At 35.0% G+C, this 21,879-nt stretch overlaps 2 protein-coding genes across 4 annotated transcripts; one reads left to right on the plus strand and one right to left on the minus strand.

Annotated features, from left to right (window-relative positions):
• The first annotated feature begins 8,665 nt into the window (after nucleotides 1-8,665).
• On the plus strand, nucleotides 8,666-13,285 carry LOC114296782 (putative prolyl 4-hydroxylase 7). Of its 2 annotated transcripts, none has more exons than XM_028241106.2 (8): nucleotides 8,666-9,132; nucleotides 9,233-9,319; nucleotides 9,414-9,471; nucleotides 9,695-9,799; nucleotides 11,616-11,673; nucleotides 11,768-11,943; nucleotides 12,034-12,094; nucleotides 12,688-13,285. In XM_028241106.2, the coding sequence occupies exons 1-8, from the start codon at nucleotides 8,918-8,920 to the stop codon at nucleotides 12,987-12,989; spliced, it is 1,062 nt and encodes a 353-aa protein (XP_028096907.1). In that variant the 5' UTR covers nucleotides 8,666-8,917; the 3' UTR covers nucleotides 12,990-13,285. The 2 variants fall into 2 exon arrangements, with proteins under 2 accessions (XP_028096907.1, XP_028096908.1); XM_028241107.2 differs by having other exon boundaries at nucleotides 8,843-9,012.
• Nucleotides 13,286-16,210: 2,925 nt separating this feature from the next.
• On the minus strand, nucleotides 16,211-21,594 carry LOC114296785 (uncharacterized). Of its 2 annotated transcripts, none has more exons than XM_028241110.2 (9): nucleotides 21,138-21,594; nucleotides 20,281-20,367; nucleotides 19,702-20,166; nucleotides 18,752-18,887; nucleotides 18,343-18,505; nucleotides 17,941-18,069; nucleotides 17,538-17,732; nucleotides 16,654-16,776; nucleotides 16,211-16,549 (listed from the first exon to the last, which is right to left on the minus strand). In XM_028241110.2, the coding sequence occupies exons 1-9, from the start codon at nucleotides 21,301-21,303 to the stop codon at nucleotides 16,457-16,459; spliced, it is 1,557 nt and encodes a 518-aa protein (XP_028096911.2). In that variant the 5' UTR covers nucleotides 21,304-21,594; the 3' UTR covers nucleotides 16,211-16,456. The 2 variants fall into 2 exon arrangements, with proteins under 2 accessions (XP_028096911.2, XP_082723697.1); XM_082867571.1 differs by having other exon boundaries at nucleotides 20,281-20,358; nucleotides 21,138-21,453.
• Between the last annotated feature and the right edge of the window lie 285 nt (nucleotides 21,595-21,879).

Raw genomic sequence — 21,879 nt, forward strand, 5'->3', positions numbered from 1 at the left:
CCGAAAGAGAGAGAGGAAGAGAGTGTGATGCATGGGTCTGTGAGGTGCCGAAAGAGAGAGAGGAAGAGGGTTTGACTGGGTGGCCCCCTCAAAGAGAGAGAGAAACCCATGTGCGTTGTAGAGAGAGAGAGTGAGAGAATAGAATGTCCTCCCAAAAATGCATGGCCGAGAGACCCAACACACAAACACCCCGCAGAGAGAGAGTGACAATGCCCGAGAGCAGATGCATGTGCGTATGTGTGTCAGCTCTTCATCACCGAACCAGTGCAGGCTAGAGAGAGAGAGACCAGGTGCCGAGAGAGATCATGCATCGCTGGTGTGTGTGAGCTGGGCTGTGGTCTGTGTGAATCGTGTGCAGGTGTATGCCTGGTGTATCGGCTGTGTGTGTGTGTGGTGTGTATGAAGCTCTGGGTCTATGGTAGTGGTATGAAGCACTGTGTGTATGGCCGTGTCTGAGTGTGTGCTGATGGAGTTCAATGGGATCTCTGGGTGTTGGATTAGTGTAAGGTTCGGCCTGAGAAGAACATGAAGCAGCCAAGGTGAGTGAGGCTATCGGTGATGATGGCCCGGTTGTGGAGTTGCAGTGGTGGTGGCTTGACAGTGGAGTAGTTGGTGGTACTGCTGGTGGTGAAGTGTTGTTGAAGAATCTGCCATTGAAGAAGAAATTAGGAAAATTTGGGTTTGTCCGGCGGGCGGCCAAGGCGAGATTGCCGCCCGCCGGTGGAACGAAAATACTAGGTTCTTAACCTAGCTCTGATACCATGTAAGAATAAATGTATAGAGAGAAACAATTATGTATATATTGATTTTTATTGATTGATGTATATTGATTGTGTATTGTATGTACATTATATAGGAGATGTGAAGTGAAGGTGGAGTGGTGTAGTGGAGGTGGTAGGTGGAGTAGGTGAAGTGGAGGTGGTAGGTGGAGTAGGTGGTAGTAGATGGTTTACAATTTACATTTACAATTTACATTAACAAAGATACTCAAGTTTGAGTCTCCTTGCCTTACCTATAAAAAAATTATTTTAAAAAAAAAAAAAGTTGATTATTTGCTTCTAATTGATTTATATTACAAGAGATGTTTTGCCTAGTAAAGTATCACTACAATAATAGCTCTATAGTAGCAGTTTCTCTTACATGATTTTTCTCTGTAATTTGGTGTTAGAAATTTAGTATTGGTGATGTGTAAATTTTTCTCTGTGATGTGTTCAGAGAAATTTAGTATTAGAGATGTAAAAAAATTTCTCTGTAATGTGTCCAAATAAATTTGTTCGATAGGTAAATTTGTGCATGATGAAACCAGAGAAATTTGGTGTTGGAGATGTGTAAAATTTTTTTGTGATGTGTCCAGAGAAATTTGGTGTTAGTGATTTGTAAAAAAATTTCTGTAATGTGTCCAAAGAAATTTGGTGTTAGTGATGTATAAAATTTTATTTGTAATGTGTCCAAAGAAATTTGATGTTAGAGATGTGTAAATTTTTCTCCGTAATGTGTCAGGAGAAATTTTTCCTGTGATGTATAAAAAAAATTTTGGATCGAATTTTCTCTGGATCGATGTTGAGGGACCTTAGACATTATGAAAATATTGAGAGTATGTTTAGTTTGGTTTTGGGTGAGTAGTTTTTAAAAATTATTTTGGGGAGAGAGTTTAGAAATTTTTTTAGTTTGTTTGGTTGTGTATTTTGAAAGTAATTTTGGAATTTATTGTAAACATAAATTTCAGAACATAAAACTTCATGTTTCGGATCATCTACCATGTATATCATCAAGAAATCAAGACAAAATGACATACCTAAATCCATCGATGAACGGTTAAACGGAAGCGTCTGATTGTCAATAAAACCTTGATATTGACTATGTTATTGCCTTCTAATCATTTCCCCTTTGGTGCCTTATGTTTCTCCTTGAGAGGATTTAGAAAAACAAAACAGTGTTCTTATTTTTTTCTTCACCTTAGGAAGGAATAGGGACCATAACCTTTTAAAGGTTGTAATTGGTTTTCATAACTGAAAGGTAATGAAAACCAATAAATTAACCATTATTGGTTTTAAAACTGAAAGGTAATGAAAACCAACTTTAACCAATATGTTTTAATTTCTATTTCTGTCCCTCATAGAAATAGAAATTATACAACTAGTATCTACACATTAGGTCCATAACACATATACCCTTAAGCCTATTAACTAAATTGAATCACTTAAATTGTAGGTTTCTTATAAATGATAACACCACATTTAATTATGTGGTCCCATTGAGACATTATCTAACAATATCCCACTGGACCACATATGTATCTTGAAAAATGTGCTTAACTTTAGTGAGCTCAGAAATTTGTTATCATAACTTGAGAGTATCCAAACAATCTTGTCCATTAACTATATTAATATAGGATCAAAGCGGTCTTCGTTATATCAATCGTAACTCGACCCACCAATGGTCACGTATACAAATATAGCTAAATGACATAGATCAATCATGGATGCGTAGCATGGAAATTACATGTGATGTGATCCATACATGCCTATGTCCAACTGGTCCTACTTAACTTTATTGAGATCAATACTTCACAATACGTAACAGAGCGTAATAAACTGAATACTTCATTTCTGCAGAAATTAATCTAATTACATAGATAAAACTCAAGGCTGACATAAAGCAGTAATATAAATACAAACTCCCACTAAACCAGAATGTTCTCAAATAGAACAACACCCATATGAGCAGTGTGCTCATGAAAGACCTTGGGTGGTAGTTTCTTCGTAAGTGGATCCGTTATCATGGAGTTTGTCCCAATGTGCTCTATGGAAATCTGTCCACTCTGCACTCTTTCTTTTACAACTAGGAACTTGATATCAATATGCTTTGATTTTGTCGAGCTCCTGTTGTTATTGGAATATAAAACTGCAGACTTATTGTCACAATATATCTTAAGTGGTCTTTCAGTGCCTTCCAAAATACGCAACCCAGTGACAAAATTCTGCAGCCATATCCCTTGGTTTGATGCCTCATAACATGCTACAAACTCTGCAGCCATGGTGGATGAAGCTATGAGCGTCTACTTTGCAGACCTCTAAGAAATTGCTCCGCCAGCTAACAGATAAATATAGCCTGATGTGGATTTCCTACTGTCTTGGCATCCAGCAAAATCGGAGTCGGAATATCCAATGACCTCTAACTTATCCGATCTCCTATATGTGAGCATATATTCCTTTGTTCTCTGTAAATATCGTATAACACACTTGACTGCTTTCCAATGATCCATGCCAGGATTACTTAAATATCTGCCTAACATGCCAACTATAAACGTAATATCCGAACGCGTACATACTTGAGCATACATTAGACTCCCTACAGCTGAGGCATAAGGAATCTTCTGCATTTCTTGAATTTCAAGACTGTTCTTCGGGCATTGGCTGAGACTAAATTTGTCTCCCTTAGCAACCGGGGTTTCACCTGATTTACAATTTTGCATGCCAAATCTAATGAGTATTTTTTCGATATAGCTCCTTTGTGATAATCCCAGAATACCCCGAGAACGATCTCGGAGTATTTCGATTCCTAATACAAAGGAAGCATCACCAAGATCTTTCATTTCAAAATTCTTAGATAGAAATCTCTTGGTGTCATGCAATAAGTTTATATCGTTTGTGGCAAGCAATATGTCGTCAACATATAAAACCAAAAATTTGTGTTTACTCCCACTGAACTTGTGATACACACATTCATCAACAACGTTAGTTTCAAAACCATACGAAGTGAGAACTTGATGAAATTTGAAGTACCACTGATGAGAAGCTTGTTTGAGTCCATAGATGGATTTAGTCAATTTGCAAACCATATTCTTTGGGTCTCCTGACACAAAGTTTTCTGGCTGCACCATATAAATTGTTTCTTTAATGTCACCATTAAGAAAAGCTGTTTTGACATCCATCTAATGCAACTCAAGATCAAAATATGCAACAAGCGCCATAATTGTCCTAAAAGAATCTTTCGAAGAAACTGGAGAGAGAGTTTCTTTAAAGTCAATTCCTTCTTTTTGAGTAAAGCCTTTGGCTACAAAACGTGCCTTATACCTCTCCACATTACCATTTGAATCCCTTTTGGTTTTAAATATCCATTTACAACCTACGGGCTTCGCACCAACTGGTAATGAGACAAGTTCCCAAACTTTATTGTCTTGCATAGACTTATATTCTTCATTCATGGCTTCTATCCACTTATGAGAGTTGGAACTTTCCATGGCTTGACGAAAGTTGATTGGATCATCTTTCGACATTCCATTTTCTACCTCATGTTCCTGGAGATATACAATATAATCATCTGAAAATGCAAATCTCCTTTCTCTGGTGGATCGCCTTAATGGCACAGATTCTTGAGGTTGAGGTTATAGAGTTTGTTCCTCAGGAACAATTACCTCATCTTGAATGGGGGTTTGAACTATATTATCTTGAACAACATTGTCTGGTTGAGGATTCGAAATTACTTCTCGAGCAATGACAGGTATAGGAACCTGTGATTGGTCAAAAGTAGTAGTAGAAAGTGGGATTACTCCTGCTTCCTCCTCAAAGACAATGTCTCTAACTGGATTTCTCCCCTCAAACTCAACATCCTCAAAAAATGTTGCAATTCCCGTCTCAAATATTGACCTATTTGTGGGATCATAAAACTTGTAACCCCGTGATCGTTCGGCATAGCCAATAAAGTAGCTGCTAATGGTTTTAGAGTCCAATTTTCGTTCATGAGGTTTATAAGGCCTCGCCTCAGCAGGACACCCCCACACATGCAAATGTTTTAGACTAGGCTTTCGCCCAACCCAAAGCTCATAAGGTGTTTTTGCAGCTGCTTTAGTTGGCACCCGATTTAAGATATAAGTTGCTGTCTTTAGAGCCTCACCCCAGAGGGACTCTGGTAAAGTAGAATGACTGATCATACTTCTTACCATATCCTTAAGAGTCCGGTTTCGTCTCTCAGATACACCATTCATGCTAGGTGATCCTGGCATGGTGTATTGTGGGACGATTCCACATTCCTCCAGGTATTTTGCAAACGGTCTTGGACGTTGTTCACCTGATCCATCATATCTGCCATAGTATTCACCACCACGGTCAGACCTGACACTTTTAATCCGTTTGTTGAGTTGTAACTCAACTTCGGACTTAAATCTTTTGAATACGTCCAAAGACTGTGATTTCTCATGGATAAGAAATAGATACCCATATCTGGAATAATCGTCTATGAATGTGATAAAATATTGTTGACCATTCCAAGACGCCATAGGGAATGGGCCACAAATGTCCGTATGAATTAGTTCTAAGACATCTGTAGTCCTATGGGCACCATATTTCTTTATTTTGGTCTGTTTTCCCTTGATACACTCAACACAGACATCAAAATCTGAAAAATCAAGAGAGTCCAAAATTCCATCAGACACAAGGCGCTCAACTCTAGATTTAGAGATGTGACCTAGGCGTTTGTGCCATAATGAGGCTGAATTTTCCTTAGTTAATTTACGCTTTGTACCTCGTGATTCCACGTGCAAGGTTGCATTATAAGATGCAATAGTTTCGAGCAAATATAGATTATCAAACACATTAAGTAAACCGGTACCAATAACATTGGAATTAATAGACATACTAAACTTCATATTTCCAAAAGAACAATAATATCCCAATTTGTCCAATACAGAAACAGAAATTAAATTCCGTCTAAAGGACGGTACAACAAAAGTGTCTAATAAATCCAAATAATAACCAGTTTTCAGTAATAATCTAAAGTGCGCTATTGCCTGCACTTCTATTGACTTGCCATCACCCACAAAGATGTATCTTTCAGCATCAGTTGGCTTTCGGTAGTTCAGGCAACCTTGCATAGAAACACATATGTGAGTAGTAGCACCAGAATCTACCCACCAAGTGTTTCTTGGTACTAAAGCTAAATTTATTTCAGAACAGACCAAAACATGAAATGGACCTTTCTTTATACGCCAGGTGACGTATTTGGCACAATCCTTCTTTTTATGTCCGGGCTTGCCACAAAAGAAACAACCATCCTGCGTTTTCTGTTTCTTTGGTTCCGGACCCTGAAGAATAGCAACTTCCTTTCCCTTATGCGTTCTTTTGCCCGTATGCTTGGAGGTGCTTGCTAGATGAGCACTTTCAGTCCTTTCTTGCTTCAATCTCTCTTCCTCTTGCACACAAAATGAAATGAGCTCATTGAGAGTCCATTTCTCCTTCTGGCAGTTATAACTGACCTTAAATTGGTTAAATTGTGCAGGAAGAGAGATGAGAACTAAATGCACGAGCAAATCATCAGATAGGTCGAGCTTTAGTGCCTTAAGTTTTGAAGCAAAATGAGACATTTCCATGATGTACTCGCGAACATTACCCTTGCCTTTATACTTTATTGAAATCAAGCTTGCTAAAAGCGTGCTTGTTTCAGCCTTATCGTTTTTAGCAAAACGCTTTTGAATTTCTAAAAGAAATTCACCGGCAACGGTAACATCCTCTGTTATTGCACCCCGAAAAACTTCTGGAATCCCACGCTTCATGATCATAAGACTTAGCCTGTTAGAACGATCCCACTTTTCAAAGTACACAGTTTCCTCAAGAGTACTTTGTGTAGTGAGAGCATTCGGTTTTGGCATCCTTAATGCCAAGTCTATGTCCATGCAGCCGAGAACAATCAATATGTTCTCTTTCCAGTCCTTAAAGTTTGTTCCATTTAACATTGGAACATTGTTCATGTTGGCAGAGATTGAAGTAGTCGACATTAAAGCTGAATCGAAAAGAAAATAAAAGGAATAAACAATTATACTCACATTAAGTTACCAAACAGATAATCTCTAAATAAATTAATTTAATGACAACATCTCAAGATACCTAGCACAACATTAATACCAAACCTTTGGGTAGTGATATTAACTGTAAGTGGTATTCTTGTTGTAATGATCAAACATTGACAATAAGTTATGTCAAATAACAAATCTATCTTTTGATAGATTTATTATTCACATTAGGTTTCCTTGACAATTGGCACATGTTTATCACCACAAAATGTGTGTGTAATTCTGCCAAGTCTTAATCATGTCTTTGGACCGATAAATACCCGCATGAGATACACAGACATGAACTTCAAAACATTCCATATAAAACAATCTAGACAAGAGAGATCACTTTTGTGACATCTTGTTTGAATTGACTTATATTTAAAACATTAGAAAATTAAATTTCCGTAGACGTTGTATGAAATTACATTAAATTTAAAGATTTCTAAATTTGTTACCCCGTATATGTTATATAATCTGCAGCAATCCCAATTATATACATATATATATAAATACATGATGTTCACCATTTGAAAAATGAACCGCCCATCCGAATTATGTTCCATTTCCAGAAAACAAAACAGAATTTGCAGCAGAGGGAAAAACAGAAATACAAAAAACAGAATCTGATTCCAAGAAACTAAATAGGATGAATAAAAGCATATCTATTCTGATAATACACATGATATAACCGCTCTGATACCACTTGTAAACATAAATTTCAGAACATAAAACTTCATGTTTCGGATCATCTACCATGTGTATCATCAAGAAATCAAGACAAAATGACATACCTAAATCCATCGATGAACGGTTAAACGGAAGCGTCTGATTGTCAATAAAACCTTGATATTGACTATGTTATTGCCTTCTAATCCTTTCCCCTTTGGTGCCTTATGTTTCTCCTTGAGAGGATTTAGAAAAACAAAACAGTGTTCTTATTTTTTTCTTCACCTTAGGAAGAAATAGGGACCATAACCTTTTAAAGGTTGTAATTGGTTTTCATAACTGAAAGGTAATGAAAACCAATAAATTAACCATTATTGGTTTTAAAACTGAAAGGTAATGAAAACCAATAAATTAACCATTATTGGTTTTAAAACTGAAAGGTAATGAAAACCAACTTTAACCAATATGTTTTAATTTCTATTTCTGCTCCTCATAGAAATAGAAATTATACAACTAGTATCTACACATTAGGTCCATAACACATATACCCTTAAGCATATTAACTAAATTGAATCACTTAAATTGTAGGCTTCTTATAAATGATAACACCACATTTAATTATGTGATCCCATTGAGACATTATCTAACATTTAGGAGTTTGGAATGATTTGATATTTTGTTATAATTGAGTAGATGTGTATGAGAGAAAAAGTGATTGAGAAGAAGAGAGGAGAGATAAAAAATGATTGATTGATCAGTAAGAGAGAGGAAGTGATTTTGGAAATTGTTTTAAAAAATTTACAAACTGAACAAATTTTTTAGAAATTTTTTTCCAAAATCTCTCTACAAATCCAAACCAAACATATCATGAGTGTCCTTTATATTATAAAATTTTAATACCAAGAATCTTAAAAAAAAAATCTCCTTATTTATTTGGGAAGTGTTTTTTTTAATGACTTTTTAAATAAAATATGAGATAAAAAAAATTAAAGTATTTAAAAATAATTTTTTAACTTTTTACTAAATTATATCATCTATTGTAAAATATTATAATAAATTATATCATCTATTGTAAAACATTATAATATTATTATTTTTGGGATTAATTTATATATTTATTTATTTTTATAAATCATCTATATATATCATCCGGGTAGGACTTATTTTGGGTCTCACGGGTCAAATAACTCGATTATGGAATAAAATCATACCATACAATATAACGAAATTATAATTTAATAGAAATTTAATTAAAAAAGTTTTATATTAATAATAAATTTTATAAATCTTAATGATTAAAATCTTAATTTTTTTATAAAAATTATTTTCCGAGACACCAAAAATGAGGAGAGACAAAAACGAACTCCGGGTGTACTTCTTGATGTCTTTCTGTGTGTTCTCATTTTTTCTCTCTCCAAGCAAATGCCCACACTTTCTTTCTCGCCAAACAAACAAAAAGCCAATAAAAACGCCTCTATTTCCCATGTTCGTCGATTGAAGAGCGAAAATTTACGGAGGCAAGCACATATTTTTCTCATGGATTCTCGCGTTTTCTTCGCACTTTCTCTCTGTCTCCTCTCCTTCTTCCCTGATCTCGCCCATTCTTCTGCTCATCGGTGGTTCGGAGACAAGAACACGTATATATATATATATATATATATTCACAAATCTCTCTCTTATATATCGTTAAATCTCTATTGAAGATCATAGATCATATCTGTTTTTGTTGTTTTTCAGAGAAGGATCGGTGATTAGATTGAAGTCTGATGTTTATGCTTCTCCGTTAGATCCAAGTCGGGTCACCCAAATCTCTTGGCGTCCCAGGTCCTATTCTCTCTCCTAAATCGATTCTTTTGCGATTTCATCTCAGCATTTTGTGTTCATTGTATTTTGTATGGTGGTGATTTGGATTATGCAGGGCTTTCCTTTATAAGGGTTTTTTGACTCATGAAGAGTGTGATCATCTTGTTCAACTGGTTAGATTTTACCTCCTATATTTATACCTGTTCATTGATTTAATTACAGAGTTTATCCTTTGTTTGGTTGCGGGGAAAATGTAGGATAAATTAAAATTCTTGATCTTTGAAAAAACAATTTTGTATCATTTCTCTATCTCAGCTACTAAAGAGGGTTGGGGAAAAAGTGTTTTTAATTACTTAAAGTCAATACATTTTCTGAATTTGGAATCTGGGTGAGTAGGCCAAAGATAAGCTAGAGAAGTCCATGGTGGCTGACAATGAATCGGGCAAGAGTGTAGAGAGCGAAGTTCGTACTAGCTCTGGCATGTTTCTTAACAAGGCCCAGGTTAGTGAAACTTTTATTCGTATTGAATTTTTAAATTAGTTAAAATGATTTTTGCAATTCGGTACAATTTTGGAGTTGTATAATTTTGATCTTGTACTAATTATGATAGGTTAAATATTAGAAAATATTAGTACTGTATGAAAAATACAAATTCTGCTAGTTGTTTCTGATTTTATGCTTATACAATTGCATGTTTATCTGTAATGTTTGATGAATGCTTTGATAAAGGACCCTTGAATGTTTTTTATCCCGATGATATGAGATGTTCCGCCTTTGCTACTGTTATTATTATTATTGTTTTGAACAAATCAAACCATTTGTAGGATGCAGTTGTGTAAAAACCTTTTGCAGTTTGGGAAACAGGATCTCTGCTGGACTAAGCTTTAAATCCTTCTTATATTGTTCCTTTTTGTTGATCAATCAGTTAGTACATCATCTGAACCTGTTGTATTTGTAGACAAAAAGTAACTTTCAATAGGCTTTGGGCCATCATTTGATAAAATAGAATTCATGATAAAATTATAACCATCATCCATCTTTTTTCATTTGCATTTGAGCCCCCTTCTCTTTCACCTCTGTAATACAGTATTCTTTATGTAATGAAGATCTATGAATTTAAAAAGAAAAAAATATTCAATGACTTGTGTTAAATTGTCATTATTGAATCAAACAATGCCCCAGGGGTACTTGTTAGAGCATTTTCCTCATAAAAAACATATTGTCAGCATTTCTATATGTAAATTACCGAAATGAACTGACAGACAAAAAGCATATTGTAGCCATCAAGTTGTGCATTTTCTTATTGCATGTTTCAACCTAAGATTTTGGGTTTGAAGTACAGTCACCAACTTAGTCGTTGAGGCCTATCCATTAGGAAATTTGCTAATGGTATTTGAGTTTCATGTTAATTGTTTCAATTTAAATTGGTGTGATTGGAGGCACTTTATGCTTTGTCTATTGAGCTTTGTTTGTGGTATTGACTTGTTGAGGCTGAACACCAGTAAGAGAAACCTAGATGCTTGTCTCATACAAAGTCAAATCAATTCAATGAAAAGAATATAAATTGGGTTGAAATAAACCAACCATAATGGAAGCTCATTGATCCTAATCTGTCATGTTTCAATTCAAGTATCCTCCAGAACATGGCAACTGAATTTTGTGTGCTGCCCTTGTATTCCTTCTAGAGTTTAATTAGCAAAATCTTTGTAAGGGAAGGTTTTTATACCATTAACCTGTAAGGTTAGTAGTATTTATAGTTTGGTAATGTTGGTAGTAGCGGTAGCAAGAGTAATTTATTACATCCAGTGGAAGAACAATCCATAAATTGGAGCCATCTAGGCTACTCTCAATAAATATTCCATCAATCCATTTTTTTTCCCACAAACATAAAATTAATGAGCTATGATAGTCCACATTACATGTAAATTATTTCATCCAAATCCACTAGATCTTAGAAAGCAATTGAAAGCTTCAATGATATGGTTACAAGTTATAGACAGAATATCAATCTTTTAGGAATGCTCCCTCTGCCTCAAAATAATAGCAATGGTACGAGGGAACTAATGGAGTTGAGTGATTACTGCTACATATTATTTAAGCAATGAAGAAACTTCAACTATTGATTATGATGGAGGATCATCGATTCTTAGTGAGCAAAACTGTATTCTTGTTTGGTTAAATGACTAGGCCAAAATGTTTTGTTGTAACCATTTTGAAAGTTGCAAATTAAACACATTCTCTTCAACATGTATTATAAGTTAGCTTTAAATTGTCTAAAATTGGAAAGTTACTTGCTGTCCCTTGCTTATCTTTCAAGGATGAAGTAGTTGCTGGTATCGAGGCTAAGATTGCTGCTTGGACCTTCCTCCCTCCAGGTAAATTGTTAACCTAGCTTGGTGTCAATGAGCTTCACATCTCATTGTATAGGAAAGATTCTCATAATCCACCTTTACCTAATGCTGTGATCAGAAAATGGGGAGGCCATGCAAATTCTGCATTATGAGCATGGTCAGAAGTACGAACCCCACTTTGACTATTTTCATGACAAGGCCAATCAAGAATTGGGTGGGCACCGGGTAGCCACTGTACTTATGTATTTGTCTGATGTTAATAACGGTGGTGAAACAATCTTCCCTGATTCAGAGGTATATAATATTTACCGATTTTGTGGTTCTTACATTTTTGTTCTGCTCTCTGGGGCTATAAGCTAACTACTTGCTTTTTACTGTCTACAGGGTAAAGATACTCAACTAAAGGAAGATAACTGGTCTGACTGTGCTAAAAATGGCTATGCAGGTACAATTGCTTTTGTATATTTATTGTCTACAGATGTAGTCTGTTTATTTGCTTCTCCATGTTCAAACTGTTTCAACAAAGTAATATTAGGGGTGTAATTTACACTTCCACCCCTTAGTATGAGCTTTTTCTCACTTTGGTCCCCATAGATGAGATTAACTCACTTTAGTCCTAATTATCAAACTCTTTCCACTTTGGTCCAACTTCTAACAACCATTGTACTTTTATGGCGCCATTTTTCTACGTTGTTCCTTAAAAGAAGGGATTTTTCCACTTTGGTCCACAACAATAAAATAATTGTCTAACTCAAATAAATAAAAAAATCACATCATCTACTAAAATGTTATCTGGCAGCACTTGAACTTAATTCTTTTAGGGACTGTAGTGGTTAAAAGCTGGCTTTTTGGGCTTTTTTTGAAAAAACATGTAAAAATATAGAGAGATGATGTGATCCAAAATAGGTTAAAAGTTGGAAGATGGCTTTTAACCATCTTTCCAAAAGAGGCCTGAGATATAGTTAAATCCAAGATATGCAGTCTAGGATTTCCTGCATATTTCATCAAAATCTCATATTTGTTTTTCCTTTTTTGCAGTGAAACCTCACAAGGGGGATGCTTTGTTGTTCTTTAGTCTTCATCTTGATGCAACTACTGACCCATTGAGCTTGCATGGGAGCTGCCCTGTCATCGAAGGTGAAAAGTGGTCTGCAACCAAATGGATTCACGTGAGGTCTTTCGAGAGAATAGTAAAGCATGCAAATGGAAACTGTGTCGATGAGAATGAGAACTGTGCTCAATGGGCTGCCGCTGGAGAATGTAAAAAGAATCCAATCTATATGGTGGGGTCCGATGATGGGCCCGGAGCTTGTAGGAAAAGCTGCAAGGTGTGCTCATAGTAGGTGTCATCCTTTTTGGCCACATTCATGTTGATTTTGTATTACTAAATGAGTTGTCTAGGTTGTTGTATATAATAGCATTGAACTGTTCTTCCAAACCCAATTAAAGAAGAGTTAAAAAGTTGTATCGGAGAGTGGAGGCATTGATAAATTTATGCTAGTCTGAACTTTTGTACTTGCTGATATTTTTCACAGTTCATTGATCAGATAGTGAAGCATGATGCTGTCGCCTGATAATGGAATTTGAAATAGTTTTGTGAATGATTGGAATTTGAAGTTTTAAGACTTGAATCAAATATGGTCATTACCTGTTTTGGGACTTTGGTTTTTAGTTAAAAAGCTATTGCAAGTTATCATATCACTCTTCTTATTTTTTTATGTATATTTTGGTAAAAAATTTAAAAAAATCAACTAAAATAGTCAATTTTCAAATGGGGACTAGCAAGAGAAGAATTTGCTTTGCAGCTTAAGGTGCAACATTTGATGCTTTTCTTTTTCTCTGTCCTGTCTTTCCAAGCATTTTCTTTTCTTTTTACCTTGTTGCTGGATGGATATTTGTTTCTCAAAATTAGAGGGAAACTACTGCAATGCCAATCTAACAAACATGCAATGTTGTTGCCATTTTTTCAACCATGAATCAAATTGTTACAAGAAACTAAGCAATTTGAGATTAAGAAGTTGGCTTGGTGGATGTGGCTTATGCTTGTTCAATGGTTGGTTCCGTAAGTTCTATGTCGAATAGTTTGGCCTGAAGCTCCTGTGAAGAATCCTTGTTCTGCCATTGTTTTGATGAATGTTAGGCTTTTTTAACAATCTGTTTTCTGTTTGATAATGACTCTAAATCCACAAGCCCCTCTCTCAGATCCTCTGGAAAAATCACCCGCCTCCCAAACACTGGAAAGCGAATTGGATCACGCAAGAATTTCAAAACCCAAATGTCAGTATCAGATTCAGAAACTTCTTTTAGTCTCAATGGAACTTTGAAAAACGGGCATGAATAATGAGAAATTCCAAGACAAGTCCTTCACTAACAACAATTAATGGGACAACGTGGAAACTATCCAATTCCAACCACATTTCTTGACTCCATTTTCCTCTTCAATCACTTCATCATCTTCTTTTCAATCTCGGGTTCTAGTGACACCGTCTTCTTCTCCCTCTGTAAGTAGTTTTCAAAAATTTTATAAAAAAAATTTGATTTTTTTTTTTTAAATGGGTATTTTTTAGATAAAATATTCCAGAATAATTTTCAAAAATAACTTGCCGAACAAACAATTTTTTTAATCTATTAATTTGTACAAGAAGAGCACACTGAATCTTACTGACTTATTTTTCTCTTTTTCCAAATTCGCTCCCTACCACACGATGAGTCTCTAATTTTGATCGTGTAATAAAGAGAAGATTTGAAATAGAAAGACATGAGAGACTCTAGTTAGAGGATTCAGTCTCCCGAAAATAGACAAAATAATTAGTAACAAACATCTATATTTAGTATTAATTGACTATACAACTAAATTTAAAAAATCTCATATGTCTCTCACACACAAATTCAGGCAAATGCCAACTGCCAACCAAAAACAACCCTAAGTCAAAATAATCCATCAAACAATTTACAACAAAACGTACAAAGACCAAAAACACCCTAAACAATAAAAACCGTTAAGTTAGTTAAAAGGGAAAAAATGTGAAACACATCAAGAGAGATAGAGAAAGACTCATTAATAATTTATGATCCATGAATACATTGCAAAGATCATCCGTTTCATTCCGGAGACAAGGCTCTTCCGGCCGGATTTGGCACGACCCTCTTCAACCACACGAGACGTCAAAGTCTGGTGGCCTGAAGGCCGCCATAGCCTTTGAGAAAAGTCATCAAGATAACTTCGAGCATGAACGTATTGCCAATCCTCAACTACCCATCTCGGTGCATCATTTGGATCCGGCCCCATCTCCTAAATCCGAAAGTAAGGTCCAAAAATGCTCTTTCTCAACCATTTTCCGGCGATGCCTGGGCTGTCCTGCCTAGACTCAATTCAATTGTATTCTTCTCCATTTTCTGTCCATACTTCTTTTTCTTTCCTCTGTTTCCATTTTCTAATTTCTTTGTTTCCCGTGGACATTCATGCTCTTCAATAACACCATACATATATGTTTTGTTATCATTTGCAGATAATTCATGGTTATTAGTTGTTATTATTCCTCCTATTCTCTTTGCCCTCCATAATACTTTTGATATAGGTTTTAAATAATACTATCAAAATACGTATACAGTCATATATTAGGTGATATCAAATAATAATAACATTTAAGTTCATGGTAATAAAATTTGAGAAGTCAAATTATCCTTAAGAATTTTCTTTATTATGATTGAGATGTAAAATATAGATAAATTGTTTTCCATTTTCCATTTCCTTTTTTCATTTTTATTTTATTTTTTTTAGATTTTGGAAATGAAAACTTAATTTGTATAATGTTTTCATTTCAAACAAATGAAGTTGATTCCAAAATTTTTAAAAACGAAAAAAGTATTTCTACTTGTTTTCAAAACAAGTTTTCATTCTCCCCTGACACCACCTTCCGGTGACTCTTCGAAGACTAGCCGGTCACCACCATGACCTCCCATCTACCTTTTGATTGGTGGCCTCCGGCCACCCCATACCCTCTAGCAACACTCCAATCACCAACTCAAATGGCCACCTCTGGCCATCCCGCCAGCAACTGCCAATCACCACATTCATCCAACCTTCATTGTTGACCACAACTCACCAATAATGTTTCTTTGTTTCGTTTTCAAAACATTTTTGTACACCAAAAAAAAAAATTTATTTTTATTTTTTACAAAAATAAATAAAAACTTGTTTTCTTCTTTTTTGTAAACAGAAACAAAAATCTAACAATGTCAACAAATTACCAGACTTTTTAAATTCAATGTAAGCTCCTATTGGTTTGTTCTCAATTGCTTTGGGCAACTTCTAATCATGCCAACAATCAATAGTCTCAGTGAAAGGATTATTCACAATGAGGGTTTCAAAATCTCCACGTTAGTTTATAGTAATACGTTTTCCGCAATATAAGTTACAAGGCTGATTTAAAATAAAAATTTAGTAGCCATTTCATGACCGTTGATCAAAATAGTCATTAAAAACAAGACTTGGACCAATCTCAATCACTGAATATAGTAGTAATTCTAATCATATCCTCGTATGCGACTGCAAAAAATATTCAAGAAATTATTTTTATTAAATGTTTTATTTCCTCAAAGGTTTAAAACTGTACACTCATGTAAGCATCTATGTATATTGAATACAGATGCTCATAGTGAAATTCAGAGATTACATGATGGCGATTAAAGACCTATAAAAACAGGTGCAATGAACGCCAACAATTAAATTAAAAGAACGTCTCTTCATTATTTCTCGTCTGCTAAATACCTTCCGGTTTTGATGGGTATACAGAGCTGTCCAGACTTAAAATTCCAGTTGGTTGTAATTATTAAAGTCGATTTCCTTCAACCTTAAACAACATAACAAATGCTCCGGCAAGTCCTCTGCCTTGTTTCCCTGTTTCAAATTCATAAAAGTAATGTCATTATGTATGTCGGGTTCGTCTGGAAGTAGTACTGAAACTAGCATTGATTAGGATCTTGTTGAAGATTTTAGTTTACCTGTATTGTCAGGCCAAAATCCAAGATGCAGTGCTTCAATCTGTCTTGAAATGCTTCAAAACCCTTTCTAGGGATATAGCTGAACCTGTGCATATCCAAATCAATCTCAAAGTAGTTTTCTCCCTGTAAGAGTATTTAGAGAGAGATACATGTTAGCAGTGTAATTAGAAATTTTCAAGAGAGAGAGAAGAGAGAGACTATTTTTCCTACTTGAGTAATGCAAATTGCAGCACTTCATATTAAACCCTTTAATCGTGCATGAATGGTCATTAGAAGGACAAGGAGATTGAGATGACACAATGAGATGATTTTGTTGGGTAGTGTGGATGTTGCTAATTTGGATTACAAGTAAGGATATTTTTTATATTTCTGCACTATATCCATAGTTGAAGGAAAGCGACTATCTTTGTAATATTTTGTAACTTTTATGATCATAGTAAAAACCGCAGAAGCTATGGCCGTAGCCCTAGTTTGAGGTGAACCACGTAAATCTTGTGTTCTTCGTGTATGCATGTGGTTTATCTTTCTTGTGCGTTTGTTAATTTCTGTGTTGTGTTTCATTGATCCTAATTAGCCGTTACGGATTCCTAACAAATTTTTGGTCCATCTGTAAGCAGATGCAAAACCTTTGAGCGATCACATGGACTGTTGCTCTAAAGAAAGAAGTCACTCTTTCATTGATGAATGATTTTTTTCTTCATATCTTTTTTTTAACAGCATTCATATTAGGAGATAAATAAAGCTACTAAATAAGAAAATGAACTTCAGAAATACCAAAAAAGTTAAACTTAGTAATCATGTAAATGGAAGAGATTTAAGTACATTAAAATATAACAAAATCCAATGGCATTGAAAGTATTTGAGAAGTCTTAACAAAAATTTACCAAGTAAAATTCATGTTGAGGACGTGAGAGAACGGGCTTTTCATTGTAAGCATTCATAAGCTTCCTCTCGGGTGCACTTAAATGAAGATCCTCCAGGTTTGTCACTCGACCCAAGATCTTCAATCTTTCCCTGAAGGGTGCATTTGAATCTACAGGAAAACCTCTCACCCTCTCTACTTCATCATTAATTAACCTCTGTCACAGAAAAAAAAGTACACACAGATAATCAGGAAATTTTGTAACAAGTAATATGCATAAACAGGATAGCTTAATTTCAGAAAACAGAGAGTTTAATGGTCCACAGAATAAGATATAAATTGAAAGATTTTTTTTTTTTTTTTCTATTTTCAAGAACAATCCTTTTGGAAACATGAAGGTGGAGGGGAAAAAAAATCAATCTTACCCTGATATTGTCTTGGAAATGAAGTGGAAGTTCTTTTGAATAATTTTCAGACAGCTTGAAGTAGAAAACAAAACTCATTCCTTCTCCGTCGTATTCATTTTGGAAGATTGTTGCAGGATACAGCGGTATCTGAGAGAGAGAGAGAGAGAGAGAGAGAGAGTCTCATGTTATTAATGAAAAAAACCCAAAATACAATCCGTTTTCCCTTTCCTACTGGACCAATTGTCCTCGTGCACAACAAAAGTTTAGAGACCAATTCTTTCGAATCTTGCCACAAGCAATCAAGAGAGCGTGATAGAGCCAAGCAGGATAGATTAGCTCGATGGGATATTTTAACATTCACAAGTTTGACCAAACACAGCATCAAAAGAGCATAGGGAGTGAATATGAAAAGTAGATTACCTGTAGATTAACAAGAAGAATAGAAGGGACTTCTCCAGATGAACTTATGTCAGGAAGTTCCACAAAACGAGCAATATGGTCAATTTTCCGTGGTGATAAGAATACGTCAACACCAAAAGGATAAAATGCAGCAGAGTTTGGGGCAGAATATTTCTTTTTATCCCTGCCAAACAAATCAGAGCACTGGAACATTGAGTTCAGGTTGATAGAAGTACACTTGGGTTGCAATTCCAACCAATTAAATTAGGTTCAATTTTAAAGTTTTTGGATGCTCTCTGGATAATTTTTGATAAGCATGATAGCATAAAAGAGATTAAACGAAAAAAGGAAAGCAGTGAATTAACACATCTACAAAATGTTAGCACGCCATCAATACAAAATATATACCAATTGAATACTTCACTCTCACCTAAGATAGTTCTGTCCCCGGACTTTAAAGATACTTGGCTCAATCGGTGACCAACAATCAGACATTATCTTCTCTAGTGGACAGTATGGAACTTGGGAACCTGCATTCGGTCTTCTAAGAAATGCCTTCGGCGACACTGAGACAGAAAATGAAACATGTATATAAGTCGCTTGTTTTATGCCATACCTTCTACATAATAACAATATAACTCAAGTAAAAGTACCCCAAAAAAAGCATAACAAGAAGTTGCATAAATCATAGGAAATCATCGCCTTGCACAATTTGTTACTTTGTGTATCAACTGAACACAGATACATCCCAGTCACAGCATAAAGCCAGTGATTTTTCTTGGATAGGAGCAACAATTGTAAAACACAAAACCACTGCAACAAGAATAGCCACTAACACAACACTGAGGTGCATTTCCATTGATATTCAATTTGTGAAAGTTCATAAGTGGTGAAAAGTTTGATTGCAAAACCTTCTACCACATTTGATTAAGCAAACATCTAACTTCCATCCCTAACACTTTTGCACAACACACACATCAACTGAAAAGACTCGCGTGCACTTTAATTTGAAAAGGTTCTCATATGTTCTCACTCTCATGTCATTTCACTAATTTCTTTGAAAACATGTTATCCTAAGTTTTATGTTTTAAAAGGCTTTTCTTAATTTAACTATGGTCAATGGCTTTATTGTCCAAGGAACAAATTACAAATGAAGCGTTATAAATTTAACTACAATTCTACACTATCAAGAATGCTCACTCAGATACTACAGATATTAAAAAGGCTCGGTAAAAGGACACAACCACCCTTAAATTCCTTTCAAGGTCAAGAAACTGGATAGGAAAACAAGAATCAGAGATCATAAGAATAGACATACATGAAAGGATAGACAAATATGAACAAGCTCTTAAAAAATGGAAAGGAGTGGATGACACTTACATACTGTAGGATTAGCTTGTTCATCCCTCTCGTCCCTCCATTTAAAGGAGAATTTTAATGCCGCTTTCTTCCTTGTACTTAGCGGGATGGGGCTTTGGGGTCTTCTTTTTTCATCCGAGGGGACAGCAGAAGCAAGACAAGGTAAACATGTATTGGGAAGAAGTCCGCAATTGTGCAACACCCTTGTTTCGTCATGTTTGTCACTTCCATCTTCATCCAAGAAGACAGGGGTCTTCATCTCATCTTGAGAATCATCATTTTTCAATTGAGGATTGACATCTTTTGGATGCAAATTAAGGTGTTTTTCATTTCCTAGTGATATTGCATTTGGTTTTGGTTGCTGGTCAGATAGGATCTTGGAGGAATTAACACTGTTAAAATTGACTTGGCTTGAAAATCTCGGAGATTGAATAGCTGATATGGATTCAACGTCAGAGCCACGATGAGATGGAAAATCTGCAAATGCTGGAATCATGTATGACACAAAATTAGAAATACTGGTTGGGTAAATTAAATACCTCAATAATGTAAAAATAAAGAAGTAATTATGGTTGTTTGATTGGAGTACAAACCACGTACCATCTTGAACACTATGGAAATCATCATCGCAGTCAGACTCGATTGCGGTTGCAGAGTCAAACCATGGCTCTGCATTTGCCGTTGATGCTATTGGAAATTTAAACAAAAATCAGCTCAATGTATTAAAGAAAAAATTCAAGCAAATTGAAGTTGAAATTGATTGCTCAATAAATATGCAGATCCATGGAGAAGAAAAGTTCAAACTACTTATAACCATTATTTACCAAAATGGGACTAACAAAGTCCTGTTTGCTATGCTTTCAAATTTTTCATTTTTGTTTTCTGCCTTCATTTCGTGTTTTTGGATAACAAAAACACCAAAAAGCTCAGAAACAACCATGATTTTCATTTGTGTACCAAAATAGAATTGAAAAATCAGGGAAAAAACTGTTTTTGAGATTTTTTATTTTGGTAATTTTTTTTTGTCTTACTCTGAATTTTTTTTCTTTCTTTCCTGAAAACAGCTTTAGAAACAGATTACCAAATAAGTTTTCCTTATCATTTTACATATTTTTCTATTTTCGATAACAGAAAATAGAAAATATAAACAACACCAAACGCGCCTTTAGTTTTTGATCATGGTGTTCATCTAACAATTTATATCACTACATAATTCATAATAAACACTATCATATTTTCAGCACAAAATTTTTTATAGGTGATACACATCCAAATAGACATAATTGATAAAAAATAAAAAATAAAAAACAACAACAAAAAGTACTGAAAAAATGCCAATAATTGAAAATCAAGCACCAACAAATTCATAAACATATAGGTCATTTAGCAATTTGCAATTTTCAAAGGAAGAGAGACAGAGAGAGAGAGAGAGAGAGAGAGAAGAAATTGGAACAAACCTTGGAATGTTGGATTGCAATAAGAAGAACGATCGGGTGGAGCGGATGGATCGATCGCGTTGACAGATAAAGAATGGTTCTTCTGATTAGTTCTTCTTCTTCGTTTTGGTTTGCGATTCCTCTTTCCAAAACACAATCCAGCTGGTTTAGACCCACATATCCCCATTCTAGAAAAGTTTGTTCCGATCAAAGCTTTTTGGTCTTTTTTTCTCTCTCTCTATTCTTCTTCTTCTTCTGCTGTATGTAAATAGTAGAGAGCGAGAGAGAGAGAGACAGAGACAGAGTTGAGGAAGAAAACTTTACTCTCTGAAGTACAATTACAATTACAATGGAGATGTGATTATTCGCAATCGGAAATCCAACGCCAACTCCTCTGGAAACTTTCTTTCTTTCTTTCTTTCTTTCTTTCTTTATATTTTATTATTATTATTATTATTATTATTGTTTTTGTTAAATTAGATTTATTGCAATGTCTCCGGCTTAAATTCTGCTGCCCCTATTAGAATAATTTTAAATAAATATATTTTTTAACATTTTATGAAACATATTTTTTAACATTTTATAGAAAGATATTAAAAATATAATATGATTTAAATAAATAAATTTATTTAACCCAGAGGTGAGTGGCAACCTGGCAAGGGCATGGGATTTAAGCCCCTAAGTCCTGGGTTCAACACTCCTCTGGCCCAATCTCTTGGGCGTAGCATAGTTGGTTAGGAGGTTGACCTCAAGGATGCCTTAT

The sequence above is a fragment of the Camellia sinensis genome, chromosome 4 (genome assembly GCF_055761805.1).
Source record: "Camellia sinensis isolate YWXY chromosome 4, ASM5576180v1, whole genome shotgun sequence".
In the NCBI taxonomy this organism is placed as follows: domain Eukaryota; kingdom Viridiplantae; phylum Streptophyta; class Magnoliopsida; order Ericales; family Theaceae; genus Camellia; species Camellia sinensis.